This window comes from Onychomys torridus, chromosome 3 (assembly GCF_903995425.1).
Source record: "Onychomys torridus chromosome 3, mOncTor1.1, whole genome shotgun sequence".
Classification (NCBI taxonomy): domain Eukaryota; kingdom Metazoa; phylum Chordata; class Mammalia; order Rodentia; family Cricetidae; genus Onychomys; species Onychomys torridus.
The window spans coordinates 60563865-60584107 of NC_050445.1; the positions used below are offsets into that span (position 1 = coordinate 60563865).

Here is a 20243-nt window from a genome sequence, read left to right on the forward strand (position 1 = left end):
CTGTACTCAACTGAAGATAAATTCCCTGAAACATCCTAAGTCCGGAGACTTCTAATTGCAGGAAGAGCAGGTCAGGTAGGTAACCCGAGGTAACCAGTGAGGCACTGGGCCCGACCTCTGAGGTTATCCTGCACACAGGGTCACAGCACCTAAAAGAACAGAAGCAGGCAGAGTATCTCCCAGCTCTAGGCCCCACGGTGCCTCTTCGCCTTGGCCTCAGCTCCGCCTGGCGTCACACGTCAGCACTACGGGCCACACCCCTGCGCACGGGTTGGGTCCTGGCGACATGATGAAACTTCCCGCACGCGTTACAGAAGCCGGGTGGCTGAAAGGTGAGAAGCGGTCCTCCGCCCCTCCTGTTGTGGCTGCGCCGCCTCCGATCCCTCCACCTCCTGCTCTGGCCGCTAGTGCACAGGTAAGCGGGACCCCGGTGTTCGGCGCGGTGCCCTCTGCACGCTCGGGAGGCGGGAGGATGCTCTGTCCGCTCGGGCACACAGGTCCCGACACGCGGGTGCTAAGCACACTGGCCCCGCACGGGACAGATGCTGCGGAGCAGCGAGTGCCAGGGCGGGGCGGGCGCCCGGCGATTGTTGCGCACCTGGGACGGAGCGGGCGCGGAAAGCTCACCCCAGAGCGAAGTGCCTCATGGAGGCTGGGCCGCTCCAGATAGAGAGGCAACTGTGTGGTCTTAGTCGGGACACCGTACATGTTCTTATTTTTTACTGTATGACGTCTCAGCCTGGGAAACTTTGGCAATCCGAGGGCCTTGCCTGGGACCAGCTGGAAGCCTGCACAAGACCGGCAGCAGTTGGGTGACCCAGGCTAGTGCTGGGGCCTGGCTGTCACCCAGGACGGAGGCTCGCCCGAGCTCAAGAGCGGGGTCCCTGGGGTTGACTGTCTGGATCCGGCTTCCCGAGCCCCCACTCTTCTAGCTGCCCGGCCCCTCCCCCACTCCAGCTCCAGACTTGCGGTCCCGCTGAGGAGCGCTCTGTTTAAGGAGACGGGCGGCCAAGTACAGACAAAGGCAATTAGCATGCTTTTTCTTAATAATGGGTAACTATTCACAGGCCTGGCTTCAGATTAATGTAACTTTGAAATACAAGGACAGGTTTTATTTGTCTTGGCCCGTGGCCTACAGTTCTTAACAGTTAACTCTTTTCGTTGATTGATGCCAGCACTATAATATTAATTAGAAGTAAGACTTGCACAAGTCCACAGGTTAATTATTGAGATAAATATGAAATTATTAAAATAAGGAGATCCAGTGAAGTTTAGGTAGATCATCGGAATAGAATTTCTGTTCGATGCACCCAAGTGGCGCTGTCCAGCCCGGGAGCCACAGGACACATGCATTTGCAAGCACTGACCTCTAGAAACACTGGCTAGTCGGAACTGAGTTGTGTTATTAAGTGTGAAATACATCAGATTTGAATGAGGTTGAAAACCGAACTCTTGATGTTTAGGTTGTGACCCTTGCCTTTAACGTCTGAACTATCCTTCCAGCCTGGTTTTAATGATTTAGGGAAAGTAGTGTAAAATATAATTAATTTTGATTATATTGTATTGATTATTTTGCTTGGGGTGTGCCGTGTTAAGGTACGTTTAAAATTTATTTCAGTGCTAGCTTTTGCCTTTTTAATGTCTATTAAAATTACACATATGGCTCACATTCCCTCTGGACAGCACTGCTGTAGAAGTTAACCAGGAAATGTGGGAAACCACAGGAGTAGACAGCAGTGAGGAAAATGAGGCATGCAGGTAGATTCCAGTCACACACAAAAGAGTTTGAATTTCCTTATTCCTGCTGAGGGAAGGTATTTTAACTTTTCTTTCCACTTACAAGTGGATGGCCTATGTTTTGCATAACAGACAATTCATTAAGGAGCCTCAAGACCCAGGTAAATGCTTTTCTGATGATCACAACTGACTTTCAAAGTTCATTGCAAGCTCACTTTTCATTTTCCTCCCCCCTTTATTAAACATAGATTCTTTTCTCATACAATATGATTGGAATTCAGTTCCCCCACCTCTACTCTTCCCAGGTCCTCCACGCCTCCTCTCCCATCTGGATCCTCTCCCTTCCTGTGTCTTATTAGAAAAGAACTGGCTTCTAAGAGATAACAAGACATAATATAATAACAATAATAATAATAATAATAATAATAATAATAATAATAATAATATAAAAATGAAAACCATCATATTAAAATTGGACAACACAAGCCAACAGAAAAATAAAAGCGCTCCAAGAGAAGATAGATGAGTCAGAGACCCACTCGTTTACACATTCAGGAGTCTCATTAATGTACTGAACTGAAAGCTGTAGCACATATGCAGAGGACCTTGTGCAGACCTGTGTATTCCCTGCTTGCTGTACCGTCTCTGTGAGTTAATATGAACTTTGCTTAGTTGTTTTAGAGGGTCTTGTTCTCTGTCCCCTCTGTCTTCCTCTGGGTTCCCTGAGCTCTGAGAGGAGGGATTTGATGGAGACATCCTGGTTAAAGCTGTGTGGCTAACCCACTTTTCATTGGATTGAGTCAAACATTGTATCAACAGCCACTCCTCCTAAATCTCTGCATTTTTCTACTGAATATACCAACCAATCCCGTTGTAGACTATTTGGACAGCTTTGTGGAGGGAACACACCACTTGACTTTGTCTTCAAGTTGCTTTGCTTGATACCATTTTTTATCATTTTTTTTTTCTGGTTTTGCTCAAAGTGCATCAAAGCTTTGGTACAAATGGAATATTTTGAGAGAGTGGCTGATGTCAGCAGGTGTATTTTTAGGGTATTTGTTCCAGATTATGTTGCTGTTTGTTGCAGATGTGCATTTTAAGGAGATACAGTATTATTTACTAGTTGAAGATTCTTTATTAAACTATTTAAACTATTTTGAGCTAGTAATATTCAAATGATACATTTGTAGGCATTACTTGCTTCCTGGCTTACAGGGATCTAAGTTGCCCCTTCCCCAATATTGCTTCATCTCTATGTATCACAACTATTTCACTAACCAATACAGCTTTGAGAATTTGAGAATATTTTTGTCATTGAAGACATTTTCTGTTGTTGAGACAAGATCTCATGTAGCACAGGATGGCTTTGAACTCCTGAACCACACTGCTTCTACACTCCTCCCAATTAGTGCTGGGATGATGATGTAGGATGATGTCCCACAACACCTCGCCATAGCAAATATTTTATATCCTCAGTCAGCTCAAAATACTTGTTGAGGTGCCGGATGTGAGATTACTGTTTCATTTTCTTCTTCTTCATCACATTTAGATAAATCACTTAGAAGTTAAGCTGGAAGTTGTGACATGCTTAAGGAGATGTATTAATACTACATAATAGCGCTTATAAGCTGTTAGTTATTCCCCTTATATTTGACTGCAGAAAGTACAGATAAAGCAAGGGTATTAACTGTAGAGGCTTGGGAAGAGAGTGTACTAATATGGAGAACCTCCATATCTTGGATTTTTTTTTTTTTTTTTTTGAGATTCTCAATTGGAGAATGCCGAGGTTGGGATCCCTAACTATTAGCTTGGAGCCAGCCAAGCCTGCCATTGACCTTGGGAGCAATCTTGGGCTGCAGAGACACAATGTGACCTGGAAGTTGTGGGGTGTAACTCCCACCAAATCCTAAGGTGGGAGAGATGTGGGCTTTGGCTGAGTGCTAAGCTTATGTATCTGGTTGAATATAAAGGTCATCTGTACTTTTTAATATTTTTAAGCAAATTAAGTCATCCTCATCTGTCTGCCAACCTGATGGAAAATTGTTGTAGATAAAGATGGTTTGTGTCCAGCTTTTGGAGAGACTTGTGTAAGTTTCTGGAATCAAGGGTTGGTTACTGGATGTGGGCCCGCTGTGCTTTTCCCCACAGAGTGCCTGCAGCTCTCCGGCAGCATGTGTGGCATCTGGGCTCTCTTCGGCAGCGATGACTGCCTTTCCGTGCAGTGTCTGAGTGCTATGAAGATTGCACACAGGGGGCCGGATGCCTTTCGCTTTGAGAATGTCAATGGATACACCAACTGCTGCTTTGGATTTCACCGGTTGGCTGTGGTTGACCCCCTGTTTGGAATGCAGCCAATAAGAGTGAAGAAATACCCTTATCTGTGGCTCTGTTACAATGGTGAAATCTACAACCACAAAGCAGTAAGTGGGACGGAACTGGGGGTGGGGTGGGGGGATGGGGGGCTGTCTATAATGAAACCTCAGATGTGGTGGTTAGGATATCCATATTCTATGTCATGTTTCTTGCTTTGTTAACCTTTTTCTGTGTTCTTACCTCATGTGCTCTGGTCATGTAGGTCACTGACACAGAGAGGTAAAATGACTTGGATTTTAAAACGTGACGAAAATGGGGATGCCAATTTAATTTTTTTTTCTATTTCAAGTTTTAATATTTATTGGGGATGTGTTGTATCCTGTGTTAGGTGATAGAGCTACAGCAGTGAAGAAGATGGTTAGGTCTACACTGCAATGGAGCTTGTTCTCTTAGGAGACAAGGTCACTGTCTGGAACTTTCTGGAAGAGCAGATGTAGAGTGATGTGTATGGGAGAGCTGTTTGCAGGATACTTGAATCGGGACTGTGTCCTGAGGAAGGGAGACTTTAACGGAGACCTAACAGAGAACACCGGGCAAGGCTGGGAAGTGTTCCCTTGGAGGGGGACAGTATGTGTACAGGCCCTGGAGCGGGAAGCAGTCTGGGATAGAAGGAGGGAGTGGGTGAAAGGTGGGACTGGGAGTCAGGAAGGTCAGTCTTACACTGCCAGAAGGGGGCGTATCATTCCAAGGGGAGCAGCAATTGAAGACTTAAAGGAGGGATAACTTGAAAAGTTGGGAGATGATATCTGTAGCGTTATATAAGACGGCACTGAGAAATTGATTGCACTTCCACACTTAGGAGCCACACGGTGGAAAGGTGGCTGGAGGCAGTGAAGTATGTTAAGTAAGACTTGGCCCTATTAAAGTTGGAACAACTTTCTACTCTGGTGCCTTAGAACAGAAGTGGGTGAGGGGACAGAAATGTTGGTTCTGGAAGCCAGACATGATAAGAACCCCCCAATCCAGGATTATTTGACTAGTTTTTCATAAGGAAAAAAATTAAATCTGTAACTTAAGAACTTGCATGAATATCATCCCTTGCTATATTTGCAAGCTCATTAACCCCTTCCTCAACCTTTAATTGTTTCAGAGCAATGTGCATAAAAATTGATAATTGTTAATACCTGCCTGAATTTATTTTACCTCTCTCCAGGCCTGCATATTTTTTTAGAGTGAATTATTCTAGTATGGTACATCATAATGTTTTTTCTCTAAACTATATAACCATTTCTCTCTTAAGGATTAGGACATTCTCCTAGCTAACATTAACAGCAAACTTAAGACTCTATAGCACTAACAGACAGTTCACGTTTAAGTTCCCCAAGTGCCTCTAGAATACATTTAGCAATGTTTATCCTTTGTTTTGCTTTGCTTTTTTGGTGTGTGTGTGTGTGTGTGTGTGTGTGTGTGTGTGTGTGTGTGCATCTGTGTGCGTGCACATATCTTTTTGTGTTAGGGCAGATTTTCGTCAAGGTTTAGGCATTTGGTTATGATGTTTCTTGGTAAAATTTGAAATCTATCCTTCACTGATAGGCTTTCCTAGCTGCCTGTTGGCTAATCTAATTCCGGAAGAATAGTTTTTATTTGCCAGTTTGCTTGCTTGTAGGAATACTTTCAAAGTAGAGTTCTTAGCTGAGCCTTTATACACTTAGCAAATCTACCTTTGTTAAAGCCCTCTGTATACAAAGCCAAACACTTGGAGATGAAATGGCAAAGAGGAAAGCAAAGAGTAGAGGAAAGGAGTGGGGTGGGAGGGATTCGGGTATCATTAAGTCAGGCTAGTACATGAGAATTACTCGGTTGCACTCCGCCAGTATTGCCCTGCATCTCCGAGAAGTGAGGTTAGGAAATACCCTGGTTTATTTTGACAGTGTTGCTGCTTGTTAATTTTGTTAAGAAGTTAAAAGTTAGTATCTTAAGAACATGTCCTTTTAAAATTAGGTAACGTGCCGGGCAGTGGTGGCACACGCCTTTAATTCCAGCACTCAGGAGGCAGAGGCAGGTGGATCTCTGTGAGTTCGAGGCCAGCCTGGTCTACAGAACGTGATCCAGGAAAGGCACAAAGCTGTACAGAGAAACCCTGTCTCAGAAAACCAAAAGAATAAAAAAATTAAAAAATTTAAAAAATTTAGGTAACGTTGTATGGTATACTTGCAAAGACTTTCTGCTATTTCTGTAGAACATCTAAACTTAAATGCCAATGAGACAGCTAGAAACTGGTCTAAGAGTAGAATGAGCAGATTTAATCTTGTGTATTTTCAGAAATACAGCATCCGAGTTCTGTCTCTACCCCCTTGCTTTGATGATAACAGGAAATAGGATCTGCTGGTTTAGGAGACCACAAAGACAGACCCTGGGCGGACAGGGGCTACAACACATCACATGCCAGTGGGACTCTAGGAAGGTGGCAGGATATGGGTGCAGTATAGGAGCATCATTTCAGGAGTTAGAATTAGTACTTGGGAATTGTTCATCCAGGGACACCTGCCTTTTGAATAAATTACTTTTGGAAAAGAGAATGGAAGTAATGGTAATTATTTTCAAATGATGTAGGGTCTTTCCACCTAGGGGGCAGCTTTTCAAACCCACCCCCTTGAGCTAGGATTACCCTGGTAGTCCCTTAGTTGGGAAGAGTGGCCAGATGGTAGTGTTGTAGAGGCAGCCAAAGCCCATGTTTTGATAGTTATGCAGGCTTTACACAAAGGACCACATGTTGGGGATGGAGAAACCTGAGGCATATTTACAGGTCGTAATGTGCATTTCAGTTTCCTTGGGAATTGTGGATCCTTGTGAAAACACAGTGCAAGTCTGAAGTGGGATGTGAGGGCTTTGTGGTAGCATTGGTGGTATGCTCATGTGGTAGAAAGTCTCAGAATCAGGGCACAACTTTCACTTTGCTGGAGGTGAAGTCAGTGACGGCTCATTGCTGTTCCTGCGGGACGTATGAACTGGTGATAAAGCCCATGGTCATTGTGTTTGTCCCTGAGAAGTAGCTTTAATGTCACCACTGCCCAGGAAGGTCTAGATGATGTTCACTCCTGGGGACCAGCAGCTTGGGTTTGGACGTGTCCTTACAAAGGAATCATTTATTTGGCAGCAAGGAGTGGATTGTATTTCCTTTGCATTTTCAAGGTAGGTCTTTGAGGATGAGCTAGGAGAACCACAGCGGATTCTGTGTCCCAAACCAAAAGCTGACAGTTGCTGACTGTGTCATGGATAAGGACTTTCCAACAAACTGTTCTAGTCATTATCCATATGTCTGCTTGTATTCTACCTTCAAAGATCAGAGCACAGATTCATGGAAAATGTTTGGGAGAAAACTGTGTCTGTACTGAACATATCCATGTTTTTACATCATGCATAATATTGCATAACAATTACACCTAAAGCATGTTGTATTACGTATTCTAAATCTGGAAATGATGTAAGTACACAGGAGGGTGTATGTAAATAGTACTCCATTTTATAAAAGGCACTAAATCACCTGCAGATTATTGTTTGGTGGCTGGGGTCCTGAAAGCAAAGGATGACTGCATATGGAAATGTGCATGTTTAACCACATAGTGTGAACCATGGTATATAACACACTTGGACCCTTCATGTGTCACTGCTCTGGTGCCTTCCCATGGTATCCTGTTTATCAGAAGACACTCTTCATTGTTTTGGGTTCAGCCTTTGTGGTGAAGAATTTATAGAATTTTGAGTTGAGACAAGGTAGAGTTTGATAATGCCATGTTGTTGTTGTTTTCAACCATCAAAGTACATAAACTGATTATAGAACACAGAAATGCTGAATCAGGATTATTAGTAGGTAAGTAGGATATTAACATTTTGTTTGTTCTGTTTCCTTAAGCTACAACAGCGTTTTGAGTTTGACTATCAGACCAATGTGGATGGTGAGATTATCCTGCATCTCTATGACAAAGGAGGTATCGAGCAAACCATTTGTATGTTGGATGGGGTGTTTGCGTTTATCCTACTGGACACTGCCAACAGAAAAGTGTTTCTGGGCAGAGATACCTACGGAGTCAGGCCCTTGTTTAAAGCCATGACAGAAGATGGATTTCTGGCTGTGTGTTCAGAAGCTAAAGGTAATAATGGAGTTTTACTATTCTGTTTCTTCTTGGATCATATTGAAAATCTTATAGATGTCAGTAAAATGACTAGTAGATGAATACTCAGTGTGAAGAGGATTTGAAATCCTAACCACCTCTCTCCTTTTTCTTTGTGTACATGTGTGCTCATGCATGCATGTGCACATGTAGGGGCCAGAGACTCACACTGGATTCTTCTTCTATTGCTTCACCTTAATGTTTGTTTTATTTTATTTTATTTGTTTGTTTGTTTTTGTCTCACTATGTGACCCTGACTGTCCTGGAACTCACTATGTAAACCAGGACAGCCTAGAACTTACAGATCCACCTGCCTCTGCCCCCTGAGTACTAGGATTAAAGGCACACACCACCATGCCTGGCTCCATCTTAATTTTTGAGGCAGTCTTTGGCTGTCCTTAGAGCTCACTGATGTCACTGATTTAGCCAGATTGGCTAATCACAGGGCTTCAGGACTCCACCTGTCTGCCCTGCCCTGTCCTCCCTGTGCTGGAGTTAGAGATGCAGAATATTGCTACCAGGTTTTGTGTGGGGACTGAGGATCTGAATGCAGGTCCTCATGCTTGCTTGGCAAGCACTTTATTGTTGATCAGGTATTTCTACCAGGAGGTGAGCAAGTTTCTTCTGCATGCAGAGTAGTTCTGCCATGGTTTACAGATAGAGAGAGCCAAGTGGACTTGGTCACTGTGACCCGAATGTTTAAGCTAAAATAACTATTTCCTTTAAAATATTTTATCTCAGGTATTTTTTCACAGCAACAGATACCTTGCTAACACACATAGCATTTTCTGGCAGCAAATTTGGTAATCATCTTTTGTCTCAACTAGATAGTAGGTTTTCTATAAGGTATCTTTGCCATTTCTTGAATCCTTAGCCACTTAGTTTTCAGATTTAACATTGCTTGGTCTGTTAAAGGATCCTTAGCACACTAACTATAGTTTGGGTATTAGTCGATGCTTTGCTTGGTCTATCAATAGGCAGCACAGGACATTGGGCATCAGTTACCTAGAGTCCTGTTGGGGAGACCGGGCAAGGGGAGCACAAAGCAGGATGGGCTCCTGCTTCTGCTGGCTATCCTTTGGACTCTTAGACCTAATGGTCCCTTGATAGGGAACTGGAATCTCACCAATGGTTTACTCTCTGAAGCTCGGATGTTTTCTGCATCCTTAACTCTGCCTTTTCCAGACTGACGTAGTTACCTTTCTATTACTATGATAAGATGCCATGACCAAGGCAAGAGTTCATTTGGGGCTCATAGATTCAGAGTCGGAGTCTATGACATCATGATGGGGCAGCATGGCAGCAGGCAGGCAGGCAGGGCTGAGGGCTCACATCTTGATCCATAAACATGAGGCAAAGAATGGGAATGATGTGGGCTTTTGAAATCTCATAGTCCACTTCTAATGACATACCTCTAACAGGGCCATACCTCTTAATGCTTCCCCAACAGTCCTATCCACTGAGGACCAAGTATTCAAACATGAGCCTACAGGGGCCATTCCCTTTTGAACCACCACATCAATTGAATGATCTCACCTGGAGTGCTGCATCCTTTATCAGTCTTTTAAAGCATCCCATTGTAGTTCTCTGATTAAGACCCTTCAGTGGCCTGCATCCTCCATAGGCATGGGCAGCATTTGAGCTCTGCCAGCTGGTGAGGACACTGGCTTTCTTTGGCCTCTAAAATCTGTGTACATGGACTGGGTTAAGAAACTCATAGTAAATTATAACAAGTCTCTGTGTATATGGGTGTTAACTATTTACAGCGAAACATTGGCTTTTGTGTCAAATCATGGTGTCAGGGGAGCTACTGCCTGTAAGAACTGCTTGAAGAAGCTTAAGTTATAAGGTTTTCTCACACATATGTGGCAGCTATAAGGGAGAGGTGCTGGCTTCTGAGTATCTGGTAGTGGGTCATTTTGCTTGTTAAAGGCATGGGAACCATGGGTCTTTACCAAAAAAAAAAAAAGCCTCAGAGATGACAGAAATGCTTAGCAAGATATCATGACATTAACATTTTGATTTCTCTATTTTCTCAGGTTTATATTTCTTCATGTTTGCTTTCTGGTAGAAAGTAGACTTTCCCTTTAAAATGTTTTATTCTTTGAACATTTTATAGGCATCTAAACACAGGTTTTCTTGATCAGAAATTTCAGCTAGGGAAAGGAGGTAGATGCTGATGATTTAAAGGTAGCAGAGCCATTCAGTGCGGGAGAGGACCTCCTCAGAAAATGTTACTGTAACAGCTGGACAAACGGGTTAAAAAGTGAAGTCTGGCATCTTTATCTCACACTTTGTTCAGAAATTGTCTTGACGTCGATAGAGTCATTTTCCCATTGCGTCAAATAACTACAAGTCCATGAAGTTGGTGCCCTGTCTCCGCGCCACTCTGACCTCTTCAGTAAGCAGATGGGAGGGTTTCAGTTATTTCCTCTCCCACTGTTTGGCTTGTATAGTGGTCATGTACGTGTATTTAAGGGGGGACATAGGAATTCGAGGATATTAGCCCGCCCACCATAAAGGCTGCGGAGAAGCACTCACTCAGTTGCGCATGTCACTGTTCATCTGTAGGGCTCGTTTCACTGAAGCACTCCACAACTCCCTTCCTAAAAGTGGATCCCTTTCTTCCCGGACACTACGAAGTTTTGGATTTAAAACCAAACGGCAAAGTTGCATCTGTGGAGATGGTGAAATACCATCACTGTAGGGATGAACCGCTGCACGCCCTCTATGACAGCGTGGAGAAACTCTTCCCAGGTGACTGATGCCGGTGCCCTGAACGCACACGATCCATTCACACCCTTTGGATGATGTTTCCTCTTTGATTTGGAGGTGGTGGGAGCTCCTTGGGTGATAGCCATCCTGGTGGTATAGGGGACTGCATGCCTCACCTCAGCTAGCTCAGCCTCTGCTTCTCTGGGGCTGTTTCATTTACTTTCTGTGTTCTGTGTTGACAGGCTTCGAGTTAGAGACGGTGAAGAGCAATCTGCGTATCCTTTTTGACAATGCTGTCAGGAAGCGCTTGATGACAGACCGGAGGATTGGGTGCCTTTTATCAGGTGAAGTCCATTTAAAGAAATGTTCTGTCTTGCTGGTATTTAAATGAAATGATTTGTAGCTGGTCCTCGCTTTATTATAGATGTGTTTAGGCTATATTTGTTCGTGTAAGAGCTGGTTGGTACACATTCCTCATAATCCTGTGTACTGATTTTTTTAAACCACTTTAGATACAGTTACCATTGCAGGGGCCAGTGAAGTGTATGTATTATATTCTTCACTTAATCAAGTTGATTGCAGGTTATAAAACTAGGAGATCTCAAGAGTCAGACTCCCAGCCAGATGTTTAGCAAGTGTGTCAACGCCTTTACCCTGTCTTATGGAGGCATGTAACCATCTAGCTTGTTCTTGTGACACAGGGGGCCTGGACTCCAGCTTGGTTGCCGCCTCCCTGCTGAAGCAACTCAAGGAGGCACAAGTGCAGTATCCTCTGCAGACATTTGCGATTGGCATGGAAGACAGCCCTGATCTCCTGGCCGCTAGGAAGGTACCTTGTAACCCGCCCATTGTGTGTTTAGAACTTAGTCCTGTTCTTAGACTCAGAATCAAATTGAAGTTGGCTTAGTTTGCCTGCTGTTACTGTGATAAAGGCCATGACCAAAAGAAATAATCTCAACAAATAGGCTTATGCTGGAAGACAGACAAAGGAAGTAGAAGACTGTTTGCCTAGGACCAACATGCTGGATATAAAATCAGGCCTTTCAGCTCAGGAAAAAGAGTGTTTGAAAGGGGACCATGTTGGACTGGAGGGAAATGAGATGGGTTAGAAAAAGTAGAAGCGAGAGGTGCACTGATTGGTTACCTGGACTGGCAGGTGATAGCTTGATTTGGAAAGAGCTAGTGGATTGACTTCTTGTGGTTGAGTGAGGATGAGGGCCAGGCAGAGGCACGGGGCAAGGCACACGGCAAGGCACAGCTAGCACGTGGTGGCCTGCACTGCCTCTTGCCATGGCGTTCTGGAGAGGCTTCAGCCTTTCGCTTTATTTCTTTTCACCGTGTTAATTCAGGATTCCTTGAGAAGAACTGACCTGTTTCACTTTCAGAAGTACTTCTTTAACAAGCATATGGATTTTTCTTCACAATCAGGTGGCAAATTATATTGGAAGTGAGCATCATGAAGTTCTTTTTAATTCTGAAGAAGGCATTCAGGCCCTGGATGAAGTCATATTTGCCTTGGAAACTTATGACATTACGACTGTTCGAGCATCTGTAGGTAAGGGATTTCGTAGTGAAAAGAGTTTTAATATAGAAAAAGGAGAAGGTTTAAGATGATTTCAGTCTAAGAAAGATTGTCTAAATATGAATCCAAGCAAATTTCCTATACAGCTATTAATACTATATTCTTAAGACAATTTAAGAATGTCCTAAATTTTTTTCAACTAGAGGAAATCCTTTTAATGAATATAACCACATCTTTGGAATGCTGAATTTACAAGTCAGCTCTGCCTACAGTCTTCAAGAATGCTTCATAAAAATAAATAACAGCTCACATTTTCTAAGTACATACTACGTGCTACGTTCTGTCTCCCACACATAATATGAATTATTTATGGTTACCTCAAAACTATTCCATCCTGCTGTTAGGGACCAAGATGTCAGGAACCAAACATGAACCATAGAAAGTACTAGCTAGACCAGAGAACAAGTCATAAGCCCCTTCCCAGAGCAGTAACCAGAGGCCTCCCAAGATAAGAGAACATCCCACAGTCGGGTGCCATGACAACCGAAGATAAAGAGCATTCCAGGGTCAGGCAGCCTAGCAACAGAATATACTGCCCCTGACCAGTGACCTTAGCCGATATCTTGCAGGTGCACTATCTGCCTCACACGTCTTGCACCCCTTCCATGTTCTACACGCCCCTTTTCCCTTTCCCCCCTTCCTGCCCCTTCCCCGCTTATGCTATATAAGCCATGTGGAGAACAATAAAGATTGGTGGCTTGATCAGAATACTGTCTTGCTGCTGTCTCTTTGTGTCGCCCTGTCCTTCCATTCTCTCCCACAGGATTGGTGGCCCCGTTGACACCCCGCTGGCCGGGGCATCCTGCCAGTATGATGGTTCAGCACCCAAGAGACTGAGCAGGAGGGCCACGGCACCCTTGGCATCACTATAGAATGGATCCATATTTTGGCTCCTTTTCTCCCATTTTCTCTGTACAGAGTATCTTGGGTGGTTTATTGGGCCACAATACTTAACATTATCCTTTAGTTTCACCACCCAAAGTTTGAAAACACTGAGAGTAATATTGTGTATTACTGAATGTGTGCAGACTTTACTGCTGGCATTATTCTAAGTAATGCAGTGTAGCAACTGTTTACATAGCATTTACACTATATCAGGTACTGTATGTAATCTGGAAGTGATTTAAGGGACAAAAACAGTTCACAGGTGTTTCAGGTTCAGATCTCAGCAATAATGAAAGTGCCTCAGTGCAGTGAGTTTTTGTTTCCTAGGGCATATAAAGACAGTGGCTACAGTGTACTGTGGCCTACTGAGTACCTTGACTTAGGCCTACCTTATTGCTGTTGCTGTCTAAACTGTGGGAAAATGATGCAGTGTATTTGCTCTTAGCAGGATTGCTAGTCTTTAATTTGTAAGAAATGGACTTCCTCTGAGGCATAAAGCTATTTTAGTTAGGGTTTCTATTGCTGTGAAGGGACACCATGACCATGCCAATGCTTATAAAGAAAAAACATTTAAGGGGTGGCTTCCATCTTCAGAAGTTTAGTTCATTATCATCATAGTGCAACATGTTGGCATACAGGCAGACATGGTGCTGGAGAAGGAGCTGAGAGTCCTATATCTTGACTCACAGGCAACAGGAAGTGGTCTGAGTCACATTGAGCAGAGAAGCTTGAACAAAAGAGACCTCAAAGCCTGCCCCTGCACTGATACACTTCCTCCAATAAGTCCACACCTACTTCAGCAAGGCCACACTTCCTAATAGTGCTACTCCCTATGATCTTATGGGAGCCAATTCCATGCAAACTACCATAAAAGTCAAACACAGTTAAATGAGATATGCCTGTATATATGTATAGGTTATGTGCAAACACTATCATTTTATAAGAAGTTGAGGTATCTGAAGATTTGGGTAACTGAAGGGAGGTCCCAGAACCAATCCCAAGTAAAATCTGAGGGAGAACTGTTTTTGTTGTTGTTTTGATTTTTTTTTTTTCAAGATAGTATCTCTGTGTAACCTTGGCTGTCCTAGAACCTACTCTGTAGGCCAAGTTAGCCTCAAACTCACAAGGTCCATCTACTGCTGCCTCCTGAGAACTGGAATTAAAAGTGTGTGCGCCACCATCGCCCATCTGGGAACACTGTTCTTTATAAAATGAAGAAATAGATCTATATACTATAATACATTTTCCTTAAGGCGTTCTCACATAGATGTATTGTAAATACTCCATCACACAGCTTACCAATTACTAGTTATTGTTGTCATGTAAGTGATACTAGTTTTCACTGGTGAACACCTTCTGAGATTAGAAGTGGACCACCAGTTAAATAGACTCAATGTTGTTGAGCCCTTAAGATGCTACTAGCTGAGTAGGCCTCTTTTGACACTCACTCTGGAGTATAATAAGCTACCTTGAGTGTTACAATGATTTGACCTTCAGAAACATAGTTAAATAAGCACGTTTGTAACATGTCTGTGATTGAATTTTCATGGGGTGGAGGCATTTTTATACTAAGAAGGATAGAAATGAGAATGAAGGAGATGGTAGCTAAGAGAGATGTGGAATGGGTGCCAAGCAAAAACATGTTGCAGTACCATACAAAGCCTTAATCAAATGTGGAATTTGGAAGTGAGAACTGATAATGGAAAGGAATAAAATAATTAAAACTAAGTGATTTCCATTAGTCAGTCCATTTTTCTATCACTATAATTGATAATACCAGGTGAATGACCTTTTAAAAATGAATTTTTTTGTTTTTTAACTCAGGATTTTGTAGGTTGAAAGGCCAGCAGCATAGCACTTGGGTGGGACACATCAAGGAGCCACCCATGAGGGAGATATTTTGTAATGAGACAAGAGACCAAAGAATAGAGAGGGGTTCTGTTTTAAACAACCGACTCACAGAACTGATTTGATTTCCTCTGGGAATTGTCTTAATGCCTTCTAAGGCAAGATTCTTGAGTAGCCAAGCAACCCCAAGCAGGCTTTACATACCACTTCTCACTTCACATGGACCACACCGCCATATAGGAGTCCTTGGGATCTAAAGCGTTGCGCTACCTAAACCCTTACTTTTCTGTAGTAATGTCAATCTGAAGCCATTGCATTTAGGGATTTGAGTGGTTCAGTTCAGCAAAATTTTGAGGTAGAAAGTCTTGCTCTAAGAACATAATTTTGGAGCCTGTTTATAAAATATTACAGTGGTTTCTGGGCTATTGTATTGCCTAAGTTGGATTGGCTGCATGTAGATGGCTTCTAAGTATTTATGTGATCATTTTGGAATCTGCTTATATTAAACTCATAGTCCAACAAGACACTCCAGCCTGCAATTTTTGCTGAGCGCGAAGAAAAGGCTTTCTAGAAGACACACTGACATTAACGCTGATTTCTCTTCCATTTAAGGAATGTATTTAATTTCCAAGTATATTCGGAAGAACACAGACAGCGTGGTAATCTTCTCGGGAGAAGGGTCAGATGAACTTACACAGGGCTACATATATTTCCACAAGGTGAGCACTCTGGAGAGAAAGGATGTCCAGGCTGAGTTAAGAAAATTCAGAGTCACTTGACTGTTCCTATACTGTCTTTGTGATGAGTACCATTTGTGTATGTGTGTGTGTGTGTGTGTGTGTGTGTGTGTGTGAATTGATGGTGTCTGTTTCTTTTAGGAGAAAGGAGTCTCAATAGCATCAGAAACGTTTCATTCTTAAAATTAGAAATGAGAATTGCTGTATTTATTTATTTATGCCCCCCCCACGCTGCCCCCGCCCCGAAACAGGTGTCCACTATGTAGACCAGACTAGCCTTAAACTCACTGAGATCCACCTGCCTCTGCTTCTCAAGTGCCAGGATTAATGGCGTGCACCACAAGGCCAGGCTGCTTTCGTTTTTTGTAAATTCCTATGGAATTATCACTGTTGCCCTAGGCATCCATCTAATTTGTTGCCACACTAAGCACGTTGGAGGGTGGATAGGTCTGTTTTATACAACATTGCTGGCCTCTGAAGTCATCTACTCCTATCCCTTACCTTGTTACATTTTCCATCTTACTCATAATTTGCTTTAAACATAAAAGGGAAAGATAAAGGCTGCCTGTGTGCCAAAGCAAAGCCACTCACCTTTGTTTGTTTGTTTGTTTGTTTACTAAATAGGCTCCTTCTCCCGAGAAGGCGGAGGAGGAAAGTGAGCGGCTGCTGAGGGAACTCTACCTGTTTGATGTTCTCCGTGCTGACCGCACTACTGCTGCCCATGGGTAACTTTATAGTCAGTTGTAAAACGGAGGGAGATGGGGAGGGAATAATGGGGGCAGGACAACTGGGGTCGGTCGGTGGACTTAAAATGAGATCAGTTGCTTATTTTTTGTTTCTTTTCGGTTGGCTGCAAAGTATGATTTTTTTAGCTAAACTTATCACTAAAGAACTGGGCTATGGGCCTGGATACTGTCTTTGGGGTGAGGAGAGATCATCTTCTGAGGATGTGTTAGCCAGCTTTTGTGTCATTAAATCGTAACAGTAATGTACCATATGTGGCCTAGAGGGAAGGCTGCAGCTGCTATTTCTAAGCATTTTAGACAGAACTGGAAATTGTAAGGAGCAAGGTAGCAAGTACTAAGCACCTGCTGTGCCTCTTTGATGTGTCGGTGAGCAGACAGGGAATGAGGATGCATGTGGTATGATAAGATTGTATACTAAAAATAAGTTTCTTTGGCACCACTTTTTGGCTAGAGTTTTCACATTTAACTGGGCTTGTGGAAGAATAGAAGACCCTTATTGTGCACAATAAACACCTGTCATTCATTATCTCAGTTTCTTCTACTGAATCATAATTTAGTTGAATGGGCTGGAATCATGGGTATTACCTGTCTGCTTACCCTGACCGGAGTCACAAGGACTCTGTACACATGATGTGGCATTTGCGTACTTCTTCATGATGAGGCCACTCATGATTCTTACCTCTTCTGCCCTTAGAGAAACAGTTAATTTTTCATAGGCACAGAAAGAAAGAAATAGTTCCAAACAGGACCCTCCCTAGATGCTGGTTTTATTTTGAGTACAGACTTAAGTGTGTCTCCCGTTGTGCAGAGTGGCCATTAAATTAGGAGGCTGAAGTAAGACTCTGTAATTTGCATTCCTCAGTCTGGTGCAGTTGCTGGGATGCACATGGCAGCTGCTGACTAGCTTTCTGATTGATTGTCTTCTGTTTTCCCCAAGTCTCGAACTGAGAGTCCCATTTCTGGATCACCGGTTTTCCTCCTATTACCTATCGCTGCCACCAGAAATGAGAATTCCCAAAGTAGGTAAATCAACTCTGCATAAAACGCCCAAAGCCGTTGGTTTCACTGGTGACTTCACTGACCTTCCCTTTGTGTTCATGTCAGAATGGGATAGAAAAACATCTCCTGAGAGAGACATTTGAGGACTCCAACCTGCTACCCAAAGAGATTCTCTGGAGACCAAAAGAAGCCTTCAGCGACGGGATCACCTCAGTCAAGAACTCCTGGTTCAAGATTTTACAGGACTATGTGGAACATCAGGTCCGGCTTCAAAGATATTTCCCGGAACAATATCATTTAATAGAGACCTGGGATCTCTGATTTGTATTTAGTTTGAATAGTTTTGTCTGTAAGAGTCACAGTTCTTACAAAGAGCACTTGCTTTATAAACATTACATAAGAATTAAGGAAAATGAACTTGTATTGATAAGGAGTAGAGTGGACACTTAGTAATCATCACTGACCCCTTGCATGTATTTGGGTACCCTGGGTACAAAAACTCAAACACTGAGCCTCCAAATATGGAATATACATGAGAATTTTTAAGAAGTTACTGCCTCTGTTTATTATGACTTGTTTCAGCATTTTATTAAATGATGAGTGACTTAAAGGGTCTTGCTAACTTATAGGATGCCTTAACTTTGGTCTGTATCAGAGCAAATACAAATAAAAATGTGTTCTGTTCTGAATTTATCTTATAGGTTGATGATGCAATGATGGCAGCGGCAGCCCAGAAGTTTCCCTTCAATACTCCCAAAACTAAAGAAGGCTATTACTACCGCCAGATCTTTGAACGCCATTACCCAGGCCGGGCTGATTGGCTGACCCATTATTGGATGCCCAAGTGGATCAATGCCACCGACCCTTCTGCCCGCACACTCACCCATTATAAGTCAGCTGCCAAAGCTTAGCTGTTCTCTAAACTCTAGTGTGAAAGTAAGTGTTCCTTCTGACTCTGAAGGTGGAGACACTGAGACCAACACAGAAATAACGCCAATCAACCGTCAACCGCTCAGGCTTATGTAGGCATGGAAAGAAATAAAAATATTACATTTAAAGTGCCTTCTGGTGGTGGATGCTAATACAGCCTCATTAGAGGCAACTGGAGACAGAGTGGCGTTTGCTGCCATGTGGATGACCATGAGCTGAGCCTACACAGCTCAGTTCTGCCTGTGTCCCTAATGGCTGGCTAGGCAGACAGGGATGCAAGTCCTCTGTGAGAATTCATGGCAGTTCTGCTTTATAGGACAGGAACTCAGTTTCTACTTTCTTACATAGTGTTAATATCCCCTCTGAAGACTCGTGAAGCTGGGAATAAACTTTTCAACTACAGTTGAATCAGATGCTAAGTAAGGCTTTTGTGGGTCTCTATGGAACTGTTAACACTGATACACAATACTGGGCATTATGAAGCTAGTTCATACAGATTTTTCTTTTTAAAGCTTCATTTATAAGAGCAGGTGGTGGGTGGGCCAGGTGTGGACCCTGGGCCATTGTATTGATGCTTATTTCAGAGGAATTGTCCAAGCTACACATTTCCCATAACTATGTTTGGGGAAGTAGGAAATACCACTTAGAAGATACTCATTTGAACGCTCCTTGAGGACTTCAGGACAACATGTTGAGATATGTAAAACAGATGAAGTTAGCTGTTAGAAACTTTTGAAAAGGGAAGAGTTGGTGAAAGAATATTTTGGTACATCAGTCTCTGAGCACTGGGGAGGGTGCAGCAGGATTAGGAGTTCAAGGCTAGCCTGGGCTACATGCTGAAGCTGTCTCAAATGAAGGAATGCTTGATGGGAAAAGCTATTGAGGCCAGCTGTAGGCCATGAGTTACCATTTATAAATGTGTCTAAGAAACTGAAGATGTATCCTTACTGTAGGGTAACCTAGTGCTTTTCTTGTATTTATAGATATTTAAGTATTTAAACTTAGCTAGATTTGGCACACCTGTTTTCTGCTAAAGTTTACCCAGCCCAGCTACATGGCATTGCAGGTACTTTGGCTTGGGATCTGTGACCTTGATTGAGAATATTTACACAGTGCACATGGCAGGATCAAAGTGTGGCAGAAAGCATATTGCCAGTTTTGAGGGTGTGGGAGAGGCTTCCAATTTTAACTGAAGTGACTAAGGTGTATGTTCAGATCCCATTTAGAACTCTGACCCACATGGCGATAGCGAAGCCAACTTCACCACACCAAACCTATGTGAGAGCCTTTTCTCCCTCTGCCAATAAATGCCCAAGAAAGGTGTACTTCGGTGCGTAGTTTGAGAGCTTGTGGTTCATATGGCTGTTGGCTATGTCGTTTCTCTGCCAGTGGTGAGGCAGAAAATCAGGGCAGAAGAACCCAGTGTAACACAGCTGTTTACTCATGGCAGTAGGAAAGCAAGAAGGGGTTTAAGGATAGCCCCTGAGGGCATCTCCAGCGACCCCACCAGGTATCACCTTTAGACATTTCTACCATTCTCAGTAATTGCCATTCAATGAATGAATCCATCAATGGATTC

At 43.1% G+C, this 20243-nt stretch overlaps 1 protein-coding gene across 2 annotated transcripts; it reads left to right on the forward strand.

The window, feature by feature from the left end:
• The first annotated feature begins 271 nt into the window (after positions 1 to 271).
• On the forward strand, positions 272 to 18792 carry Asns (asparagine synthetase (glutamine-hydrolyzing)). 2 transcript variants are annotated; one of them, XM_036181227.1, is made up of 12 exons: positions 272 to 415; positions 3886 to 4157; positions 7964 to 8201; positions 10794 to 10979; positions 11180 to 11281; positions 11639 to 11766; positions 12366 to 12492; positions 15865 to 15971; positions 16614 to 16714; positions 17673 to 17754; positions 17840 to 17995; positions 18436 to 18792. In XM_036181227.1, exons 2-12 carry the CDS (start codon positions 3909 to 3911, stop codon positions 18643 to 18645), a joined length of 1686 nt encoding a protein of 561 aa, XP_036037120.1. In that variant the 5' UTR covers positions 272 to 415; positions 3886 to 3908; the 3' UTR covers positions 18646 to 18792. The 2 variants fall into 2 exon arrangements, with proteins under 2 accessions (XP_036037120.1, XP_036037122.1); XM_036181229.1 differs by lacking the exon at positions 272 to 415 and adding an exon at positions 747 to 1024.
• The last annotated feature ends 1451 nt before the right edge of the window (positions 18793 to 20243 follow it).

Coding starts and splice junctions, on each gene's coding strand:
- Asns (XM_036181227.1), top strand. CDS start 3,909: ATGTGTGGCATCTGGGCTCTCTTCGGCAGCGATGACTGCCTTTCCGTG. Junction 4,158..7,963: donor AAATCTACAACCACAAAGCA/GTAAGTGGGACG, acceptor TGTTTCCTTAAG/CTACAACAGCGTTTTGAGTT. Junction 11,767..12,365: donor ATCTCCTGGCCGCTAGGAAG/GTACCTTGTAAC, acceptor CTTCACAATCAG/GTGGCAAATTATATTGGAAG.